Source organism: Rhea americana, unplaced genomic scaffold, assembly GCF_003343005.1.
Source record: "Rhea americana isolate MKP2758 unplaced genomic scaffold, rheAme1 scaffold_85, whole genome shotgun sequence".
NCBI classification, from domain to species: domain Eukaryota; kingdom Metazoa; phylum Chordata; class Aves; order Rheiformes; family Rheidae; genus Rhea; species Rhea americana.
In genome coordinates, this window is record NW_028187034.1 from 1,627,366 (window position 1) to 1,651,020 (window position 23,655).

Below are 23,655 nucleotides of genomic sequence, written 5' to 3' on the forward strand. Positions count from 1 at the left end.
TAAGATATTAAAGCCATATCTCTCCTCGGAGCAAGCGTTGCAGCACGGCAGGGAAGAACACATGTTGAGCTTGGAAAAATAGGCTCCAGTCGGGGCCAAAAAAATAACAAACTACTGTTCTGGGAACTCCTCTCTTCTTATCTTTTGCTCAGGAGGAAGGAATTTCTCTCCCCACACTTCATGTGATATTAAAGCAACATCATATGGGAYATTATAGCATTAGTCATTTTAAATTAATTAATCATTTTAATTAATACACTTTTATTTTGTCAGCAGAGGCTCAGTACTCCCTTACGTATGGYCTCGATACCCAGCCCAGAGGAGGATGGCAAGTTATGCTCCACCCATCTCTTCTCCTTTAAAAAAGGAACAGCCCAAAGTGCCAGCTTAGTCTCTCTTTCAGCTTGCAGACTAAAATAAAGACCCATCAGCTCTCTCTCCTCCCATTAAATTTTACCTTTTCTTTTTTCTTTTTTTTTTCCTCTTGTTGCAACAGAGCACGGGAGGCAGCGGCAGCAGCTCAGCTCTAAGACTTGTCAAGACTCAGCGCACACGCGCGCACACACACACACACACACACACACACACACACATACACACACACAGGGTCCAGAGCAAAAACGTCTGCTCTCACCTGTCTCCAAAACCAAAGCAAACCTCACGTCCAACCAAACTGCCAACATTTTGCAAGAAAAGGCACCAAAGCCAGAATTTAATGTAAGGGGAAGATATTCAATTGACAGTACCAACTTTTCTCCACAAACGAAAAGACGTGAGGAAGCAAAAGAACATTTTGAAAAGGAAACATTAAGGAAGAAGATTTTATTTTTGGATGCCATATAAAACTTTGGAAGTTTTTTTCTTTTTTTTTAATTTTGTGCATTTTTTTTTCTAAGAACATTGAGTCGCTGTCACCTGTTTGTCAAAGATTTTTTTATATACATTYAAAAGAAGAAAATCAAGACGAAAAATAGCATGTGGACCACCTGATAAAGGAGATACTGAAACATTTCTTGTGGCAAGAGGCATACGGACTCTGGATGCATATAATTTTGAKGGACTGCATTTCTCCTTCTCATCCTTCCTCCAGCATTCCCACTGGCTTGTGAGACAGCAGAGAGACGGACAAGCCATCGAGAACCACGTCTATTCCCCTCTCCTTCCCCAAGGACAACTCTGCCACCCGCCACCCAGGAGGAGAGCGCACAACTTGGAGGGGGTAATGGGCGAGCGCGGAGCCCTCGGTGCCTGAGGCCGGGCTGCTGCCGCGGGGCTGTCAAGAGGCAAGCGCTTCCCTGCCGGGGCTCTCCTTCGATGTGCCTGCAACCGGCGGGGCTCGAAGTCGGCATGAATTTCGGCGTGCTCTTCGCGTTCATCCTCTACCTGCCCCTGGCCCGCCCGGAGGTGAGTTGCCGCCCCGCAGGTGCGGCGCGGGCAGGCCCGGGAGCAGCGGGGGCCGTGCCCGGAGCGGGCGGGCGGGGGGCCGAGGCGGCCGCCGGCGCGCTGCGGCGCGGCGCGGCGCCTCCTGAGGGCAGGGCTCGCCGACAGCCCTTCATTTCTGCGTGCGCGGCGCGCTGCCGCCCATGGCTCGGCCCTCTCCCCCGCTCCGCTCCCGCCCTCCGCCGCCACGCGCCGCCCGGCCCGGCCCGGCCCGCCGGAGCACGGCGCGGTGGGGGCCGGGCGGCGGGAGCGGCCGTGGTGCGCGCGGCCGGCGGCGGCCCTGAGGCGCAGGGCGGCCGTTGGGGCCGTTGGGCCGCTTTCCCGCCCTTGGCCCCGCGCGCGCGGGGCTGCGGGCGCCTGCCCTCGGGACGGGCTCCCCGCAGAGGTGCCCTGGGCCCTCAGGTGCGGGGGTTTGCCCCCCGCCCCGAGCCTCCTTCAGGTGGGGGGGAGGGCGGCGGTGGGGGCGGCCGGGGCGCGGGCTCCTGCACGGGTGCCGGGGTAGTAGCTGTTGGCCTGTGGCTGCCCGCCTGACGTGCGTGGCCTAAGTGGTTGGCCCGTGGCTGGAGGTGCTTGAAGCTGCGGAGCCGGAGCTGGGTGTGTAGGCGGCTGCTGCCTCCAGGAGCCCTCGCGGACAGCGCTGAGAAATTGGGAAGACGGGGAGGCTTGTTCTTTATTGCTGCAAATAGATATTTAAAGAGAGCAGGAACTCCACCTTCCTGAGAGATACAAAAGCTGTATCTTCTGGCTGCAGAAGAACAACTGTTGCAATATTTTTTGCCTGGCTTAATCATAAAAAAATATATATGCCTTCGAGGCTATAGCTGCAATCAGTGTCAGGTGTAAGGGAAGTGGAGACCTGACTGAAGCTGTCTTTGCTTACTGTATGAAAAAGGGTGCTGGCCATCATTGCTGCTGCAGAGTCCCTTGGGAACCCACCGACCTCCTGTGCTGTCCTCATAGCTCGCTTGTACCTTCATGCGAAGATTGTCATCCCTGGAGGCACTGCATAAATCACCTGCTCTGCAGAGCCTTTCACTCCCCCCGGTCATGCAGGCACCCTGCAAGTGTGCATGCAGCATGTCTGGTATACAAACTATCATTTTGTTTTGGCGTTGCCATAGTGTGCACAACTGAGGACTGGTTGCTGCCTCAAGAAAAATAGTTTGAAGTCAAATGTCATGTAAATGGGGTGCTACTGAAGAATAAAGTGTGGAAAGGCTTTGAAAGGGTCAAGGAATAGGAAGGATAGAGATAGCAATATTTGGGTGGCACAGTTACTCACTAAGGTATATTTCTAGCTGGGGCCATAGAAGGAGGTTGGAGATGGGTATCTTTACTGCGCTTACACATAGTCATGCAAACATGTCATCCTGCTCCCCCTGCACCCCTCCCACACACACTGCTTAGGAGGAAGCAGGGCATAGGATGGGGGTCAGGTGCTAGATTTGACTAATGAATGTATACCAGCCCTCTGTTTTGCCATGTGGAAATCAAAACCTCTTTTCCATCCACAGGCTGGAACTGGTTTTCCTGCTGTTTCCCCCCCTCAGAATGATGGACTAGGAAAAGGAGCTCTGAGACCCCAAATCCATTGGCCTCTGCTGTCATATTTCATCATTTGATCCCATGCAAATTTGAGGGGATCAGAAAGCCCCTAACATTCACACACAAAGCTTCAGTTCCCACCTCAATTCTACCCAAAGTGACAAAACCATGCCTTGAATCTATAGCTTGGGGATTGTCAGAGGCAGGAGATACCCTTCCACCAAAAACTCCCACCCTTTGCATCATTTCTTTCTCTTCCTTCTTCATTTTTGGGCAATCCCTCTTGTGGGTGGCCAGGAAGGGCATGGGTACAAAACATCGCATCACCACCTTATGGGTCTATTTTCCCCATGCCCAAGCCACAAAGAGAAGCAGTTAGAGTTGTGGGTTGCCCAGAAGTTATGTTTGTTTTAGGTAGAGGATGGCTATTTCTTCTGTGGGTGGCTCGGATCTCCCTCTCCCATGAAACATGAAACATCAGTTGTGACCGGCACTAGGAAAGGGTAAAGATGCAAGTGTCTGAACTCAAGGGCTGATATTCCTCACTGTAATCATGTGAAAACACTGCATGACTTTATGACTGTTTAGCAGGGTTAGAGTTTGGGAATTCTGGCTCTGGCCCCAAGTTCCTGGGGAGGAACAGTGCTATTTATCATTTTATGACCAGAGAGCCAAGAAAGTTTCTGCTTGAGTAGATGCTCCTGCCTGCAGCCAGTCCCCAAATCTACATTAGAGTAGTGGTTTATACCTATGCAGCAAAGGTGTACAATATTACACTTAACAGCCTGCTTAATAGTAGGCGTCCTCTGAATGGGGCTTGTATCTCCTTCTCAGACCTGCTGGAGAAAGCGCCCCAGAAACACTAGCTGTCACCTAATCAAGAGATCTGAGCTGTGAGATGGAGACTTCTAAGTCCCTCTGCCTCTTCTGTCACGCCCATCTGGAGCTGGAGGGCCCTGGAGCTCTTCCAGCAGGAGGGAATGTGCGTCTCAGAGGGAAGGTATTTGCCAGTTGGGAAGCAAGGATGCTAACCTATTTGCATTTTACCTGAGGGCTGTAATAGTTGCCTTGCAACATTTACAGAGATGGGCTAAGCCAGGCGTGGTTTGCTTGGGTAAAATCCTCCTGGCAGGGCTTTTTGGAATTCCCAAGGAATGGGGTGCGGCTGGGTGCTAGCTCATAACCTTGGCCCAGCTCTGGTTTGCATCTTCCTGGTATAAGGCCCCAGGACTCTTCCTAAGACTTCCTAGCATGAGATTGTAACAGGAACAAAAAAATGGAAGCCAGGACAGCTATTACAGGACAGATGACGTGTGGGGTGAGCTCGTGGAAGGAGCAGGGCAAGATGTACTTGCCTGTCTCTCACTATCAGCTGATATGAAGCAGCAGGAGAGAATGACAGTGGTTCCTGTGCTATTTCCAACAGGCCCGGGGGAAATACCTCTAACCCTTGCGGGGGAGCTGTGCAGGAGTGCGTTGTGGAGTAGGGTGGAGCAGTAAAGTCCGCCTTGAAATGGAAAAAGGGTGGGTAGAAACAYTGGCAAGATCAAACAGGAGTTTGGTGCTTTTAAGAAAGCAAAATGTAGGCTGTTGTCCCATGTTCCATGGGGAAGGGACTCTCCTGAGGATGATTTTCCCCTGTGAGGGGAGAGGCAGATATGTGATTCTCTGGCAGGTGGATATCAAGATTTGTGCTGGAAGGGTTAAGACCCTGTGCCAAGGGTGCAAGTGCTTCTGGGGTGAGGTTGGCCAGCATCAGGTTCTGTCTGTGTTGCTCTCTGCCAGGGAATGCTGTCAAGCCTCCTTTCAGGATCCTTACATGAGCTTGAGAGGGAGAAAGAAAACACTGGGTTTTTTTTTTGTTTTGTTTTGTTTTTTTCTTTTGGTGTATCTGATCACGTGAGAGCCTATTGCTAAGATTCCCTGCCATGGTCGGTCCCCCATTTCCTAAGCCAAAAAGCAGACAGACTGGTGCTTCCATGCTCTAGAGCAGACATGCTACCCTCTGTCCCTCTGTGTGCAATCACACATAGGTGTGCATACACACCATTCAAAGAAGGAAGTCTGGAGGAGTCCTTGCCTTGGTAGGGTCCCTGGCTGGTTTCTGTGAACCCTGACAGTCTCCCATTCCTTCCTGTTTCAGTCTTTGCTCCATCCTCCTCTATATCTGTTGTACTACCAAGTGAGATGCGCTCTCTGGTAAGATTCTGCAGCCCTTGCCTGTGAATAGCTGGAACGAGGACTGGAGAATGGCCTGGCATATTCCCTACACCACCTAGGCAAAGGCTGGTCTCCAGGGTTTAACATGCCGTAGTGACTTGGAGAATCGGGCCTTGGGAAGGAAGCCAAGCTGTCTGTACAGCCATACACCTAACCCCAGGGCAGGCAACTAGCCTCTGCAGCATTCCTGCTTCCCTTCTTACCTTGTATAGACTGGATACGTGTTTGATTGCCCACTTCAGCACCAAAGTTACACCGTCTTCCTGGTGCTCAAAATTATACCTTGCTGGAATGCTCCAGACACAAATGGGTAGCAGTGTTAGGGATCAGGCTGATGCTGGAGTAGTGCATGTGTGTGCAGAGGGAGAACTGTAGGACGTGACCTGGGACCACGCTGGGGCTACATGCAGGGCATTGCACTGATTTGCACCAGCCAAAGATGCTGATAGCTGGGAGGAAGGAGAAGGAGGAAAAGCTGACCCACCAAGAGGCCCCAACTTCATACCCACAGCACAGAGCACCTGCCAGGCAGGCAGGGCCCCTGCCCAGGTGCTCTACTGGCTGCTGTAATGCATGCCTTGGCTCTCACTTCCCGAGTGCCAGCAAGCAGGAGAAGGGGAGAGGACATACCTGCTCAGGGACTGGCAGGGTGGGTGGGTGCCCACACTGCTGCAGAGAGAACCAGGCACTGGGAGGTGGAGAGAGGGAGGGAAGAACAAACTTACTTTCTTCTAGGAATCCAGTGGCCTTGCAGCAATATGAGGCCAGGCCTCAGGGCACTTGACAGCCAGCCAGGAGTCCATTGAGACAAAAGTCTTCTTTGATCTGCCGCGCAGTTAAAAAAGAAATTGTTAACCTGTGTTAGACAAATAACTCCAGAGGAGTTGCTAAGCAGGAAAAGCGCCAGCTGCTTGGGTTGGTGTGTCAGGGATCCTACCTCCTGCATTTCTGCTCTACCTTCTGACCCTGTGGGATCAGTGGGAGGCAGCTGRTGGATCTCTGCTTTCCTGTGCCCCTTCCCCACCTAGTGCTCCAAGCTCAGGCATACCGTGTCCCAGTCTCAGAGCCTCCCAGGTGCAGGGCTGGGCTTGGAGGCCCCAGGCATGGCTGTTCCCTCTCGCAGACCTCAAGGGGAGCAAGGACCAGCTGTGTAGCTCAGGTACACCGCTCTTAGGCCAGCCTTAGACACAATTCCGCAGCACAGGGGGAAAGTGAGGAGTTTCACGAGCTTGCAGTTGTCACTAGCAGAGCTGCCTCACAAACCCTGGGTAGGAGAATAGGATTATGAGATATGTGGGCTGGTGATATACCGTAGCCATACTGATAGTATCTGCAACAAGAAAAACATGGCTTTTAACACTCCTGCTGTGAGCAGGGAGTGGAGTTTATTCCTGTAGCCAGTTCCCAGCAATCCCACTCCTTAAGGCCTGCATTTACAATCCCTGATTCATATCTGTTCCCCCTTCTCAGTTGACAAGGTGACACCTCCCAGCTTGCCTCCAAAGACACTGAGTCTCGTAACACCTGCCCACTCTCTCCCCTCACCAAGTGCCAGGGTTTAAAATAAAGTTCCATTTCCTACACATATTAAGTATCAGGAAGGACCAGAAGCATCTATGCAGAGCAGCATTCATACACAAATGCATTTAGCTGACAGGTGCAAACATTAAAAAGCCTTCATTTCAGTGCCCAGTGCAGAGCTGTGGTTGCAAGTACTTGGAATTGTAAATGACCCCCTTTCCAGAAATTGCTGTGTGTGATGCAAGGCAGGAAAGTGCTGCAGAGTCTTTCAGCACTGGGCTATTGGTCCTGCTCCAGCTCCCAGTAGAGAAGTCGTCAGAAGGCATCTTCATTTCACAGCTATTCAGTGGTCTCTTAATTWTATGAGCTTATTTCTCACTGTTCCTCCATCACTAAAGCTGGTTCCCTGCTGACAGCYTCAGAGACTCTGAGCAAGTAATGGCTGGGGATCTAAAATCTGCTTTCCACTGAAGGCTCGTGTCCATGTCTGTTATGAGATGTTACAGTGACAGGGGCATAGGACAAAGTGGTTTGGATATGAGATACCTTGCACTGTCTTGTGTTACCCTACATAAGCAAGGATTGAGGGCTCTGACTCAAGGCTTCTGGTGAATCTGGTTGTGGAGGTTTAGGATACTAGTGTTGTCTGCTCTACATCTATCTTAGGAGGTTTCTGCTGCACAACATGGGCTGCAGAAACCTTCAGCCAACAATTCCCGGTTAGTTATTGTATTGGAGTGTGGACTGAGGTGGGGGCACACTATCACTCCTGTTACCCCATTAGTAGAGGCAAAGGGTGGGTAGCCGAGGGACAGGTATGTGCAGGAAGGTACCGATGTCTCAAGCACCCATACAAAAGTTGCAGTAGATTTGGGGCTAGCACATTCGATGTTTTAAGGCYACCTACCTGGTGTTTTTTCTCTACTTTAAGCAGAAGGGAAATGTTCTGCTCTGAACACAGGCAGGAAAYGAAGAGCTGTAAATGAGAAGGACCACACACATGCCACCAACTGCCCATAAAAACCTGCATGAAAATCCCTACATTTCATAAACACGCAAGCAAAATTCTCCTCTCAGTTACGGGGGCATGGTGTAGGGCTGCAGCTCAGATGGCATCCAGCACCCAGCTGAAAGAGCAGTTTTTCCACTTGAGTAACCCTGAATGAAGACAGCTAGGAGCTAAGCAAACATTTTGGCCAGTGCTTTCTTCCATCGCCTCTTCTAGTCTTTCGGAAGTGTGTTTTAACCAGTGCTTGCTTTCCCACACTACTCCTTTGTAGTCTTGTTAAGCACTGTCACTGGGACCAACTCAGTTCTGGTGTCAGAGTAAGATTCCCAAGAGATTGATGATGTTGCACCTGCCTGCACACACCCCAAATCTGGCCCATCATTTGGTGTGTTTAAACCTGGTTACTTAAGGTTTTTGGCACTGACATCCAGTGATACCCCAAAATCCATGTTTTTTTTTTCATCCAGATCAGCTCCTCAGCCTACCACTCCAAACACTCTTTCACGTGCTCTCTGCAGCATTTGTAGTTTCACTGCAGGCTCATGCCAAAGCAGCAAACTCGACTGCAAAGGTCAATCTTCCTTTCCCCGGTTTTTGTTTTTTTAACAGTATGCAAATGATGTATATTATTGGGCTGCTGTGGTTTGAAAACACACGCGCACGCACACGCATACACACACAATATCTGACAAAGCCCGTGAGGGAGTTTCATAACAGAGGGAAATATTAGGAAGGTTTTATCTGATAGCGTAAGGGAAGTCTGTTAAAACTGCCAGCAGCAGGAATGAGAGGCCACCTGGAGAAGTCATATAGCACCAGAGAAGAAAACCTTGCTGTCTGTTTGCGTAGGATTCAGGGCTGCAGTGTGTAACCCTATAGTTGGCGAGTTTTCTTGCTTTTTCAGTCTGCCAATCACTCTGTAAGAAGGAGCGAGAGGGCTCTCTCACTTCTGTTCAGGTTTCAGGCTCATGCTTTCACAGGGGCGTGTCTTTCTCTGCCTTTCAGTGGTTCTGTCGTGCTTCCTCCTGTGCTGCTTCCACCCCCCTGCCCTGCCCCGCTACATGATGCTGTATTTGCTGATCACCTCTCTAATACTTGTTTCTGCCCTTCTCTTTTTTTTTGTCACCTGGCAGGGGGACCCCATACCTGAAGATATTTATGAGATTTTGGGAAGCAGCTCAGTGCGCTCCATCAGCGACCTCCAGCGTGCCCTTCGGATAGACTCCGTAGGTAAATCTCCTCTTCACCAAACACTCCTCTTTTTTTTCTTAACTCTTTCAGGAGGTGGGAGGGTGTACTCCATTSTCCGGTAGATACGCTACCAGCAGGCTTCGCTGTAAATACAGGAACCACTCAGGAGCTAGAACCCAAGTATTTACACACTTAGCACCCCCCCCCAAAAAAAAAAAAAACATGTGAGTTAGGCAGCTAGATAGCGTTTTGGATTTCCTTCTAACTGCCTGATCTGTTGAGGGATGCTGGCTTACAAAAGCAATAGGAGCTGGGCAAAGTGAGTCCATGGAACCAGAGTCCATGGGATGAGTGCTTTTCACCCTGAGAGATGCAGAAGGAGCTGGGCTTGAGTTGGCCAAGGATCAGTTTATGAGGTGGAAAAGTAGGATCTGGAAATAGAGTAATAGAGGAGAAAAGGACCAAGTGAGTTCTCAGGTTCAGCATGCAGGAAAGGCCACAAGTTCCCAGAGGCTCCAAGACTGGAGCAGCAGAACATGAGTCCATGGGTGAGATACAGGACACAGGGTAAGTCAGGTTGGCTGTGGGTAGCATTGCTTAGCCTCCTGTCATAGATAAGTGCTCTTGGGGCTCCAGTGCCTTGGGGTCATTGGCCAGTAACGAAGGCAGAGAGCAGCAAAGCATGGAGGGGTCGGCACGTGTGGGAATTGGAGCACGCGCCACGGCGGCTGGGCTGGCCCAGGAATTTATTTATAAACGGTCTCTTCAGAGCAAATTCCATTCTATTCTAACTCTGCTCCCGCCCGTCGTCCCCCGGCCCCCCCAGCTCGCCTTCTCTCTTGTGTTTTGTCTGTTTAGAGCTTTGTAATCCTTGCCGAGACACTATCTACGGGGGAACAGAATTTCCTGCTTTTGTTTCCTATGCCAGTCCAACCACTGGCGCAGTCTCAAAAGCATTCCCGCTGCCTTTCAAAATGGCCCTGGAGGGGCAGGGGGGGGAAAGTGAGGGGGAGGGCACCAGCTGTGTTCAGCTATTGTTTGCCTTAGAAAGAGGCGACRAGGCTCCCCACCACCACCACAGCCGCTCCCTGCCCTCCCCAGTTCCCTCCTCCTTGTCCACGAGCCACACAATGGGGCAACTTCCAAAATTAGACATACTTGCTTGTCCCAGGCTGGTCCCCCCGCCCAGACCCTCTTTGGCCACAGCTGCAGTACTGACCTGGGGTGTAGAAGGACAACCTGGGGAGGGAGGGACACAGTTTTCAATGGGAGATTTGTTTCTAGTCAACAGTTGTTGCTATTTTTTTCCCCTCTCTCTTCTCATCGACTTAACCTTTGCACAAAAGGCAGCCCCCACCCTCTCATGATAAAATTCCAGACAACACTGGATGGAGGGGTGGGGAAGGAGTGGCTGAGATGCGTGCAGTCTGTCATGTCCCAGTGTCTAAGGAACAGATACATCTCTATTCCGGTTATTGACCACCRTCATGATTAAGAAATAAAGAGGGCTTCTCTTTTTGGCCACTGATTTCACTTCAGGTCTCAATTAGGAAAGACTGGCAAGGGAAACAGAGACGGGTGCTTTGAAGCCTTCTGTTTGTTTCCCCATATGGCACTCTTCTGGCCTCAGGCAGTGACTGAGGGGCATCACCATTTGCTTGCCCTGTGTGGAATTAGTGTGTTAGCAAATATATGTATTACCAAATTAGCCTGAAAGCAGCCAGGTGTATTTATCTCTGGGCCATCTGTGCACTGGATAGGTGTCATGATTGCTGTCTTTCATTGACTGCCTAAGGAGCTGGATTTTGGCAGCCCCAGAAAGTAGATGAGCTGAGATACTGTTCTCCCAATCTTAGACACCATCCTAGACCTAACAGCTGAGATGTGAAGAGTAGGAGTCATCTCCCATAACTGTGGATACCTGCAAAGTAGACATGCTCATCTAAGCCAGTCATCCAGACATGCTCKGTAGTCCAGGGAGAACTATGGGCCCTTCTAGAGCATGATCCATCATTTTGAGTGTCTGCCTCAGGCTCAGATGAGTGATGTCTCTTAGAATTAACTATACCTCTCTAGCCACTTTAAAGTGTGTCTGTTCATCTCATGTGGATGTTGACTGCACAGACAGATGATTTCTGCCTCGTGCATACAGCCTCTATGCACACATCAGTTGCCTCTGAGTGAGCAGAGAACTAAGTCCCTGCTTCCCCTTATAAGAAAGCTTCACTTAGGCAGGACTGAGGAAGAGGGATGGGACATGATAGGTATGGGAACTTGCTCCAACACATCTCAGATAAACAGAGATCTTCTACTGGCCCCAAATTCCCTTTAGGAAAATTATTCTCTTGATGCTGACGTCCATTCTGCTTCCTTCAGCTGCTAAGGCAGGCCAGAGAAGGAAAGAGCTGTGGCTGGGTGGGAGCTATCCCTGAGCGTGGCCATTGTCCAGAGCTCAGGAGGGGCTGCGTATTGGAGTGCTCCATGGGGATTATGGGCATTTCTCTATTCAGCGCTTCCTATGGGAAAAAGCGGTGGGGTGGGAGGGAACTGCTCAGAGCTGGGCTGAATGCTCTCTGTCTTCCTCTCCATTGCTGACTGAAAAAAMTCCATATATACTACCTTACAGTAGTAGAGGGGGAAATCATTTTAACTTTTTTTTCCTGTTCTTCTATCATAAAATTGAGCAAGTATAGTGGTTTGGGAGACAAAAACCAAGCACTCCACCTGCCACCTGTTGTCACCCTTCTCCCTACCTTCCCACACCTGAACTCTCTCGGTCTTTAGCTATCCCAACAAGACACCTCAGTATTTATATACTAAACTTCCTGGCTGTCCCACCTGGCCTTTGTATAATCCTTGTCATATCCTGGGCTGAGCCAAATGATCTGAACCTTCTCCTACTCCTACCACAGTCCTACCTAAGGCCATGTTATTTGTGACCTAGTTTTCCTCTGCTAGACCTAGCTAAGATCCCTCTTTCACAATAGGCTTATTGATTTGAATTRCTTTGAACTGCAAACAGGGAGTCTCCATGCCCCAGCATGGCTGTGATCTACCTGTGGATTTATGCCTAGCATGATGTACTGGCACTATGATTTACCTGTATCTCTGCATTTGCCTGGTTAGTGGAGCACAAGTGCCTGCCAGCTTCTTCCACCTCTACCCAGTGTTATTAGATCATGTCCTTCCCTTTGCAGAGGAGGATAGCTCRAGCGTGGATGTGAATGCAACTCAGCCCCATCAAAATTCTTTGGCCCTGTCTCGAGGGAGACGAAGCCTAGGTGAGTCTGCAATGTTTCACCTTGTGGTTATTGGGGCACTAACCTGAGCAGCTGTGGGTGATGCAGATGCAGGTCTGAAATACTTCTGCTGGGGTAGAGGTTGAAATGTGCTGTGTGCATGGATGTGTAGACAGATGGGAAGGAGCCTTGTGTAAGAGCTGGGTTTTACACCCTATCCATGCAGGAGAGGGAGTCCAGAGCTCTGCAAGTTGCTCTGCTTTAAATTCCTTGGGTGCTGATTTGCTCTAAAGAAGCGTCATCTCCTGCCTCAGACTGTCGCTGCAGTGAGAAGCATCATTTTGCTGGGGGCTCTCGCACAGGGCACTGTTCTGGCCAGAGAGCAACAYAGACGGCTGGGAGTGGGGGAAAGAGCGTATATGTTTGTGTGGGAGAGCAGTGTAGCCTCTTTCTCTTCCAGTGGAGGTGGTTGCARCAGGTTGGTAACAGCTGCAGTCTGTTTCATCCTCCCTCCTTCTCTTGGCCCTCTGTAGATGCTCTGGCAGCAGCAGAGCCAGCTGTCCTCGCAGAGTGCAAGACGCGGGTGGTGGTCTTTGAAATCTCCCGCAACATGGTGGACAGTACCAATGCCAACTTTGTGGTGTGGCCACCCTGTGTGGAGGTGCAGCGGTGCTCCGGCTGTTGTAACAATCGCAACGTGCAGTGTCGTCCCACGCAGATCCGTGTCCGGCATGTCCAGGTAAGGGAAACCCTTTCCACAGCTCCCTCCTCTCACAGCCCCACCTCCATCTCCAGCCCTCCAAAAGAAAACCACAGCAAGTTTCACATGCAAGGCTCACTCAGCTGTCTTTTCCCTAACATCTCTCTACAGTCACATCTTGTGCATTAGCCACGCAGCACTRCAACCTCTCACCCACGGTGAGGTCTGTGCCAGCTGCTCAGARGGCTGGTGTTGTGCAGCGGCTGAGGACTGCCACTGCAGCAGCGCTACAGGGCACCACCCCCCAGCTGCAGCCCAGTGCTGTGGCCCTCACTAGTCTTGTGGCTCAAGGCAACCTTGTCTTCTATGGCAGAGCAGAAAAAACAGGACAACACTTTCACCACAGGAGCTATCTTTGATGCAAAGAGAAGGACCTGTAGTTTCAGTGCTCCATCCCCCAGCTACTGCTGCAGCTCCTTCCCAAGACATGCACTGAAGCAGCTTCTCCCCCTTCTCAGCCCCACTCTTACCTCCTGACCCAGTCAGGCTGCAAGCAGACACCTGACAGCTAACCTCTTGCTCTGATCCTGCCTGCCTCTCAGCTAATAGTGATCTTCTTACAGTTTCCTCCCAGACAGCTTGTTTAAAAATAATACTCATCCCATACTAATCCTCTGCCTAAGCTGTAAGAGACTCCCCTGGGCAGACAGCAGAGGTTGGCGGGCAGAGGTTGCATTCAAACATTCCCATTGCATTCCCATTCCATCAGGAAATTCCTTTCTCAGAAAAGGCAGGCTGAATGAGGGAAAAATGGTGTTGGGGGGAGGAACAGGAGTTGTTTTTGTGGAAAAAAGCAAACGAGAGGTCAAAAGCCAGCCAGAAAAAGTGACCTGGAAATGGTTTCTTTGAGGACAGAGGTCTCCCTATTGTTTGGCTGGAAGTGTTTGTCTAGCGAGCAGCGTGTGGTCTGAAGCGTGTGGAGTGGGCTTTCAAGGAAAGATAAACAGCCTGGCTGCTTCAGCACTGGCCAAGGGATGCTGCTGGGGGCAGTTGGTTTAGAGGAATTCAGTCCCAGGCTCACAGCAAAGCAAGTATTTATAGCTTGCAGAGCACTTTAGGGACTATGGTTGTGTTAGATAAGCCAAACAGGGTCAGGCCTGGCCACTCCTGRAGTAGGAGAACCACCCCTAGAAAGCTCATGCCCTGTGGTGGGATGCGGAGCAGTGAGTTTTGCGTCTGAGTCAGCACTGATGGAGAGTCCGAGGGAATTTCCAGAGCACCGCCTTTCCCATGAAACACACAGCTGAGAGCTGCAGCCCTGRGAGTTATTAAAGAGCTTGAGACAAATTCAGACAGGCCTCAGTGGAGTTGGTGAAGCTGCATTTACTTACATTGGGCCTGAGTTATTCTGGTTTTGCCCTTTCTGTAGGATCCTGTGGCAATTAATTCTGGTTGCCCCCAGGTCTCTGCCATCACGGCACATCCCATTCCACTCATGTCATGTTTCTGTATGGTCAACCACTTGTCCTGCTTCACACTAGAAGCAGCTGCAAGTTAGGAATGGGGGAAAGAAYCAGTCACATCCGAACTTGCCTGGTTTAGGTCTGCTCTGCTCATGTGTGCTGAAGTTTCTGCAATACGCACTGCCTCTAAATTTGAACCATGCTCTATAAACTACCTTCTGACCCTTTAGGAAGAAAGCCAGAACAGGAGTATACTGAGATTGATAACTTTACCAGAGTGGGAACTACAACTGTATTCATCTTTTGGATGTTTCTCTCTCCCAAATAGGTGAATAAGATTGAATTTGTCCAGAGGAAACCAATATTTAAAAAAGTTGTTGTGCCTTTGGAGGACCACGTGCAGTGTCGGTGTGAAGCGGTGTCCCGTCAGCCCCCCAGGAACAGCCGGCCAGGGCAACGCGAACAGAGACGTAAGAATTTTGGCATCAGTAGAGTGGGAAAAGGTGTGAGAAGAGAGGCTGGGGAGAGAGGAACCAACTCTCCACTGGTTTAAATCTGCTTAGCTCCACTGAATCTCATGGGCTTTTGCTGATTTATACCAGCCTAGGAACCTTTTGCAAGATGTCTGCCATCCAGCAAAGGGCTGAAACCAAAGGAAATGAAGGAGGAAAAGGAAAGAGGCAAAGGGAAAGGACAGTTTGGGAAAAAGGAGAGGGCAGAGGCTGTGGAGAGCAGAGGGTGGCAGAGGAAGAACGAAAGAGGAGCCTTGTGGTGCTCCTCTTGCAGAACTCTTAGTCACTAGTGAGTGGGGAACAGTATTTCAACTTGACCTGTCTGCCCCTCACCATACAGACACGCTCCCCTCTGTTTTGGCAGGCTTGTCATCATCATTCACCACAGCCGCTGTCTCTCAGAGGCAACGAGCACGCCGGCTGCCAGCACAGAAGAGGAAACATAAGAAGTACAAGCATGTCAACGATAAGAAAGTGCTGAAAGAAATCCTCGTAGCATAGGAGTGCTGGCAGGGGAGAGAGAACACAAGGCAGGTAAGAGCAAGCTGCTTTTCCATCCAAGAGAGATGTTCTCCTGGGACATGTGTTCTGCCTAGACACCTTAGACATTTTCCACAGCACTAGCTGCTCATTCAGCATGGGGTTACTGCAGGACCTGGACATGGTAAAGGCAGGGTYGAAGGAGAGGGAAAGATTAGGCTGGGACCTACATGTTCATCCTATCTACGGCTCTTTGTAAAGGTGGAAAAATCATGCTGCAACCCTGTCTTGCTCTTCAGCTCTGCCTTCCCATTTCTCTGCATCTCTTGAAGCCAGACAGTGAGCCTGACCTCTCTCTCTACACCTAAATCTCCTCAGGGTCTGTGTTATTCATCTCTTTTGTGGAGCAGCTCCTGTTCGCCTTTCTCTATTGATTCTCTGTTGAAAGCAGAGAATTAATGTTGCTCTGGGGATCCCTTTCCCTTTTATTTCATTTGTTGAGTTGGCAGAAAGACTTAGAAGCAGCAGCACTTTTGGTTCATCTCTCTCCTAGCAGGAAGTCTGTGTGCATAAGAAAGGTCATACAAGGGGAAAGGAGAACTGGAATCTCTGGCAATAGATCTGGATTTTGTCATCCAGGGTCTGATTCTTCTCTCCTTGACTTATGTAAACAGGAGCAATTCCCTCGTCATCAGAAGAATTTTACCTGTACAAACAAAAGGAGAATCAAGCCCTGGTTCCTTGTGGGAGAGGGAAAGGTGCATAAAAGATAGAGTAGCCTGGGCATGGAACTRGGGGCTGAATTTAGAAAGAGGCCGTACAGGCTAATAGTGAAAGCCCTGGCCTGTGACTCAGCAGTCACAGTTCTGCCGCAGCCTCCTGAATGAGCCTGGGCCAGTTGCTTCACTTCCCATTGCCTCATGAGAGGGAGATGACAAACTTCCACTGTATTGCATTTCAGGAGCTATGGAAGAGAGGCATCAGATAGTATCTTGGGAATACTATTCCCATGCTTAACACTACGAGGGCTGTGATTATCCCAAGATCCCTCTGTCCAGCCCAAGGTTCCCAGGGTATAAATGATGTAAAAGCTATGCAGATCTCAACTCTGGTTCAAACTGTCCAGGGAAAAAGTAGGRGTCAAAAGCCCTCCTAGGCTTTTAATTTGGCGCCTCAACACCAACATTTCCAGAGGAGAAAAAGAGAGAGGAAGGGAACTGCAGAGGAAGAGGGATATATATTCTAATGCTGTCATGTGTTTTTGTTTCTCTTCTAGGTTTATTTAATATATTTGCTGTATTGCCCCCATGGGGTCCTTGGAGTGATAACTTTTCCTCTTTGTCTGTCTGCCTCGACGTCTGATTCAGACGGCAAATGGTGCTTCCCTTTCCATCAATGGACCTTTCCCACCAAAGTCTCTCCCTTCTTTCATTTATTAACATCATTTTAAAGTTTTACAAAAAAAAAAAAACCCTCCAACTTATATATATAAGAAAAGAACAAAATGCAAACATGAAAAATGAACCCCATCAACCACAACATGCGGTGAGGACAGGACAATGCCTTCCCTACTCTAGAGGACAGGATGGAAAATGTGAAAAGGAAAGTGGGTCCAATTTCTTCTGAGAGGAGGASAAAAACAGACAGAGGGAAGAAGGGGAATGTTCTTCCTTTTCCTTGTGCTTCTGGTAAGGCTGGAGGGCTCGGCTGAGATCAACACTTGCACTGGACCTACTTTTTCAAAACAGGCATATCTCAGATTGCAAGCAGCAACTGATGATGGAAAATGCACTAAGGACTTCTATTGCCCTACCGGGACAGATCTATATTTTTAATGTGCGTGTGTATATTTTATTTGAAAAAGAAAAACCAAAACCACTAGAACATACAACATCTCGGGGAACAGAAAACAAAAAACAAAAAAGCCAAATGCATTCCCCCCTCCTTTTCCCCTCCTGCTCCTGGTGCTGACTGGAAGGTGTTTGGATTATAGGGAAGGAGTAGATGGCTGGCAGAATTGTCTCCACAGCCCTGGCCCCTGACAAGGGGAGCCATCTTTGCACATGCTGGTGGAGAATTCAGCTTTCCAGGCTCGGACTCAGATTATTTTTTAAATTTGCTCTGTATGTGTGCACCTGTATATGTGTGTGTGTGTATGTATATATTTATATATATATACACACACGTGTGTGTGTGTGTGTGTGTGTATTTATACATACATATATATATATATATATATATATATAAAAATATATATAGAAATATATATATATGTTCTTAAATGGATTTCACTCCCCAGTGGCAGGAACCTCAGTGGCACGTGCATGCATCAGCTTGGGTGGGCTAGAAGAAAAGCGCATTTTTTCTGCACTGTTAYTCAGTGCCTGTGGGGTCTGGGACAGGACGGACAGAGGCACAGTCTGATCTCTCTCTGTCTTGTTGCCCTTTTCTCTCACTCTCCACCAACCCCCCATCACAACTTCCTTGCAGGAGGCAAAGTGGCAGCACAACAAGACCGACAAGAGCCAAACTTAGAAGCATGACTTAATCTAAATGAGCTGTCCTTGCCTGCTCTGTGGTCCTGAAAGCAGAATAATGTCATTCCCCTGAGCTTTTTAACCCCTTCATGGATGTCCTGTGCACCATGCCCTCATTGCTCTCTCCCTGTCGATGTTCCTGGATCTCCCATCTTTTCCTTCACATTGTCTCTCTCAAATTCCTTCATGCCCCTTGATTTTACCTGTTCAGTGATCCAAGCCCACTGAGCTTAGAAATTGGTCCAAGATATGGCTAGTTGTAYGTAGGCATAGAGAAAATTAGTGAGGATGATTCTTGTAGTTTGCAGCAGCAGTCTGAGACAGAAATGAGCCCTCTGAGGAACAGCCGGGTGGTCAGTCGCAGAGTCCCTCCTGGGCCACTGTAAAATCTCTCTGGAGAAGGACTTCCTTCTGCCTGGCGGGGGCCATTTCTGCACAGTTGATAGTCAGTCATCATTAGTGGAAACGTTATTTACGACGAGAATTTTCAGTGTTGCCTCGGAATCCCAGTCTTGGATCCTGCCGTGCTGGGCCCTGCAGAGTTACACAAGAAGCTCCCTGCCCTGAGATAGAGTTGCAGTTCCTGCCTGCCGCTCCTGCCTCCAGCCGTTTCTCTCAGTTCTCCCCGACAGATGCAGAGCAAAGTGCCAGAAAAACCTGGGGAAAGGAGGTGAAGCCACAACCTGGGAGCTCTTACAAATTGCCGTGGACTCAGCCCTTGCCTCCTACAAGCCTAGAGCACTTTTGATAACCACTGCCAAGGCTGCACCTTGCTCCATTCCTCCTACTCTAAGCCCTCAAGTCTTAAGACACTTTGTTTTTCTGTTCCAAAATCTGTTTCTTTGGTTTGTAAAGATGGTGAGGTTTTATTTTATTTTAATTTTTTTTGGCTTTTTTTTAATGTAAGATTAATTTATACTCAGTACTGTATTTAAAGTTGTAAAAAAATGAAAAAAAAATCTCTCAACCACATTTTCACTTTCTTTTGTGAGCTGAATGAATTGCAGAAGCACAAACAACTCTTCATGAGCCAGATAGGAATTCTCAGAGTCTCCACGTTAATTTTTAGGATGCTTAAACAGAGATTACAGAGCAGCAACAACCTGAGTTGGGAAGGTCCTGCTAGCTCACTTGCTGTATTTGCACACACACATACATACATGCACCCGCCTATGGCAAGCACTACTGAGCTCTTTATTCTGACAGGTTTCCCACTTGTTTTAAATGACTCAGGCTTTGGGGATTTCTTTATCAAAGAGGTGCCCTTCTTAGCTGCTCTGTTTGGAGACCCAGTCAGACTTTCCCTGCACTTTATTTGATCTCCAGATTCCCTGGCTTTGAAGGACTTAGAACAAATCACAGTGTTTACACTCTTCAAAGCCATGTAAACAGTTAGCCTATTCCCTTCTTAGTCATATCGTCTAGACAACATCAGTCCTTTCCTCTTTAGGATACCGACGGCCCTTGTGTTTCCCTTTCCTCAGAGCAAGGGAAGTATTGCGGGTGCGAGGCAGCTGCCTCCTGCTACAGGCAGCAAACATGACCGCAGGCAAAAGCAAGCCCTGGGTGTGCCACAACATGCGAGCAACTGCTGGAGCCTCCTGCTCCAACCAGCACGGCCTCTGTCTGGGCCTCGATTTCCAGAGCCCACCAGAGCATGCACAGCACCCCAAGACCGTGGCTCAGCTACGGGGAACATAGACCCACCCCCCCACCCCACACTGCAATGGCAAATCCAGGGAGCTGGGTGTCAGGATATTCTCCTGATCGTCCTTGACATACAAGTCTGAGACTCCAAGGAGTGTATCTTATTCCAGCATCCTATGTTTTGGGGTGAGAGGAGTTTACTCTGCTCTGCCAAAGGGAGCCGGGGTAGGGGTGACCCCTATCTGCTACCTCCACAGCACAGGGGAGGGAAAGCACTGGCAAAATTACAGAGGGGATAATAGTTGTATCCTTGCTGTAATTTCCTTGGTGTACAAATTGCGATTGGGATAATTCAGAGTGAACAAAGATTTTTAGCATGAGACTTCGGTCTTAAGGGCATGCCAGCAGGAAGTTTTTGGGGAGAAAGAAGTGTGAAGGAGGTGCAAGGCACATGAGGCGCTGGCACATTCAGCCCACTTTGGTCCTTCTGGGGGGATGGAGGAAGAGCTCGGTCCTCTCCTGCCCTCCGCAAGCATGCAGCTTCACCACAGCAGTGCGGAAGGACACGTACAAACCCATCTGAACTCCGCAAATGTGTATTTCTGCCTTAACAACTGTAAATGAATAGGTGTTGAAAGAAACTATGGACCTGAACACCTTGAGTTAACATTGCTCCAGTGCCTAGTGTTCACTCGCAGCAACTGCTCCAGCAGCTGACTTCAACAGTGTTTGGTTGCAACATCTTGGCACGGCTTCAGCACAGGTCAGGATAGCGTGTTGGACACGCAGGACCCTATAACACTTCCAAAGGCTCAAGCAGGTGTTTTAAATCCACCCCACAAAGTCAAACTTGGCAGTTGGGCGTAAAACCCTGCWCCTTGACCATGTGCATGAGGAGAAGCCCCCAGAGACCTTCAGTGCACTGTAGGAGAGGATTTACTTTGTGCAGAGGTGCCGATCTCTGATGATCGGGGAGTCTTGGCAACTATCCCTGTTTTAACTGCTGTTGTAACACTGACTGCTGTTTTTCCTAAAGGCCCAACCTCAGGATATAAGTCATTCAAATGGGAAGTTCATCTTTTGTTAAAGAAAATGCATCTAGCCTTTGAGGCAGTGGAAAGAAACTTCAGAATTTGGTCCTTCTGTAGGAACACAGCTTCCCAAAGTGTCAGGCAAATCAAAAAGCGTGCTAAATGAATTATTCGTGCACAAAAAACAAACCCTTAGGTTTTAAAGCCTATCTCCAGGCTTTTTAGTGTTGAGGGTTTGCAACGCTTGAAGCCATTGCATGGACAAATGAAGTAACAAATCAGTTTGCAACAGTTTCCTCGCTGCCTCCAGGAAAACCTTTGACTATTTGCTTATTTTGTTGGTGTTCAAGAATGAGACTGGCTTAAAGTCACCCCATGCCTGGCTGTGGCTTGAAGGAAGACCTTTCTTCAGACCAGCCAAGAGTCAAGCCCTGTCCACAGCACTGAGCCCACACAGGCATTGCCCTCCCCATGCTTGGCTTGCGTCTTGCTGGTGTAAGCTGTGCCCCTCACAGCGGCTGCCCCCTCCCACCGCAGCGCCTRCCCACGCTCCAGGCGCAGCTGGGAGAAGGTCCTCTGGGAGCCATGGCTGTCCCGTGGGATCCGGAGCCCGAATGGGCTGCGGCGTGGGCTGCRGGCATCCACATGTGCCGCCTGGTGCCTGCCCACGGGCATCCGGTATCACCGCCTGTGGGTGAGGGCCAGGTGGGCTGTGCCCAGGGAGAAGTGSAAAAGAAAGAAAGAGGGAAATAGAAGGAACTTAAAACTAGCTTAAAAAAAAAAAAAGAAAGAAAGAGGAAAAAAAAACTTCTCAAAGAAGTCCAGAGCCCGACCATGCAGCTGTTCACCACTCATCTTCACACGGCCCGTGACCAAATGATGCCATTCCCCTTTGGGCCATAATCTGCCCATGACCAAATGAATATGTTAAAGACTTGGGAGTTTCTCATCTTAAAAGATGTGAAGAAGCCTTGGCAGTTTTCAGCTTTCATCTTGGGGTTGAAGGAAGGACAGAAACGGGATTAGCCCCCAAAAATGAGCAGGGAAAGGGTGAGGAGCAGAGGGACCCCAAGACCCACAGTGAGCCATGCTTGGGCCTCCAGGTGGGCAGTGCAGACACTGCATTAAATGACACAGCCTTGAACGTGGCGCCAGAGTCTGCAGGGCTCTCAGCAGAGGAGCTTGGAGGGGGGATAGACCAAAACACAAAATTACAACAGGGCTTACCAACCATTTTTTCTTCTCCAGCCAGGCAGAGAGCAAACTGGACTCTCCAAACACTATGTACCATCTTGGTTTGCCCCAAAGATGGTGACAGGGCTCTGGAGGAAAGCAGACTCAAAGGAAACAAAAAAGATTGCAATTGCTAACTCAATAAAAGAAGCTGTTTGCAAGCAATTTAGCACCCGTCCAAACATTGTTGGGAACCTGGCAGCAGGAAGATTTGTGGCTTGACAGTCAGTACACATTCTGAAATGTTCACAGTGATTTTTTTGAATGTGCTGCAACAGCAAAGAGCCAACAGTGACAGGCAGAGCTTATTTTGCACAGAGATGCTGGGCTCTAATGCAGGTCTTGCCCCTTCAGCTTTGGAAATACCCAAGTTCCCAGATCCTYCAAAAGCCCTGCAAGGGTATTTTCYGCACTAAGAAAAACAAATTTTCAGGGCAAATCTCTCTCAGAGCTGAGGGAAGAGCAGAAAACAAGGTGTCAAGTACTAGTGGCCCCTGGCTTGCACTAGCCTCAGCACCATGAGACGGGAGGAGAGGCTCTCTGCGGAGGCCAGCACGCGGGCTCTGCCGAGATGTCTCTTCTCCTTCCAGCCCACAGCACAGAGCCTGCTGCCGCACACTCATCCGTGGCTGTGAGCGGTGATGTCAGAGACCAAACCAAATGAGGTCAGCACAGGAAAAGCTGTGATTAATGAACCAAAGTAGAAAAGAAAATGAACCAAAGGAGAAAAGCCCTTATTGAGACACGCATGCCCGATTGCAGCAAAGACCGCCCAGGAACTGGTGGGCCAAAGGGGTTTCGTAGCCATCATCTTTTCGCACAGTGACGCACGAGCGTTACTCCGGTTGGCCAAGGTCTGGAGCTATGGGTGAATCTYGCCGAGCACCCACCCGAGGGCTTCGGCTGCCCGAATCGCGGAGGCGGCTGTGCGGAGGCACCCTGCAGCCCGCACGGTAAGCTCGAGTTGCTCCCGGAAAGACGGGTCGTTATGAAGTGCTCGGCCTCAGCGTGGTTTTCAGGGAGGCTGCCGCCCCTGTTTGGGTAGTTGGGCCTCAGAGGACACGTAGGAGAGGACACACTGGAGTCGTGGCCGGATGATGGGGCGGGCACAGAAATGATGGCAGAAGGGAAGGTGGTGTTGGYGTCCCACATCCGGCGACGGGCTCACCGCACAGGGGGGCTCCCCCAAAGCGGCCGTGAGGTCTGCACTGCAGCTCCATGAGCTGGAGAGGGCAGGAGGGCCCTGCAGTCCCGGTGCCAGACCGGAGGGCCCACCGTGAGGAGGAGAGAGGGGATGCTGGACAGGTCTGGGGCTGTGCTTTTTGTGGAGATTTCTTAGAGGTGTGGGATAAACCTGCCAGGCTCTCTTGTTCCCTCCTCAAGCGCTCRCACGCAGCCAGGGTGGGCAGTTAAATGCTTCGTTAGACACCCTGTTAATAAGAACAGCAGCAAGGTCTCTGCTTTCTCTGCTCAGCATGCGGCTAAACCAAGGGCAAGAGAGCGGAGAGGTTTGACAYGGCCCTGCATGCTGGGATTTCCCAGAGGAAGACGCTACGCCAGGTGCCTGCGTTTCTTCTGGCTCCACTAATTAGCCAGCAGCACCAAGCGCCTGGCGGATGCACCAACCTCCTCCCATCACCCTGCTGATGGAGGCGTTGCAAGATGCGCAAACACGCCGAAAAGCAGGCGCGCCGGGTGGGAAGCTGCCACGGGACCGAGCAATGCTGCCTGCTGCATCGCGGGGCAGCAAAAGGTGCCCGGCGCGCACCTGTCTGGACTTGGGTGAGCGGCACCCGTCTGCCTGAGCCTGCGCCTGCTGCCAGCCCCGTCCCATGCCAAYGTGGTGCTGGGGTGGGGGGCTGCAGCAAGGGTCCTGTCTCTTTAACA

At 50.0% G+C, this 23,655-nt stretch overlaps 1 protein-coding gene across 1 annotated transcript; it reads left to right on the forward strand.

The window, feature by feature from the left end:
• The first annotated feature begins 1,276 nt into the window (after positions 1-1,276).
• On the forward strand, positions 1,277-18,827 carry PDGFB (platelet derived growth factor subunit B). The gene is made up of 7 exons (XM_085323498.1): positions 1,277-1,404; positions 8,869-8,965; positions 12,124-12,207; positions 12,699-12,904; positions 14,657-14,798; positions 15,205-15,374; positions 16,597-18,827. The coding sequence occupies exons 1-6, from the start codon at positions 1,315-1,317 to the stop codon at positions 15,339-15,341; spliced, it is 756 nt and encodes a 251-aa protein (XP_085179624.1). The 5' UTR covers positions 1,277-1,314; the 3' UTR covers positions 15,342-15,374; positions 16,597-18,827.
• The last annotated feature ends 4,828 nt before the right edge of the window (positions 18,828-23,655 follow it).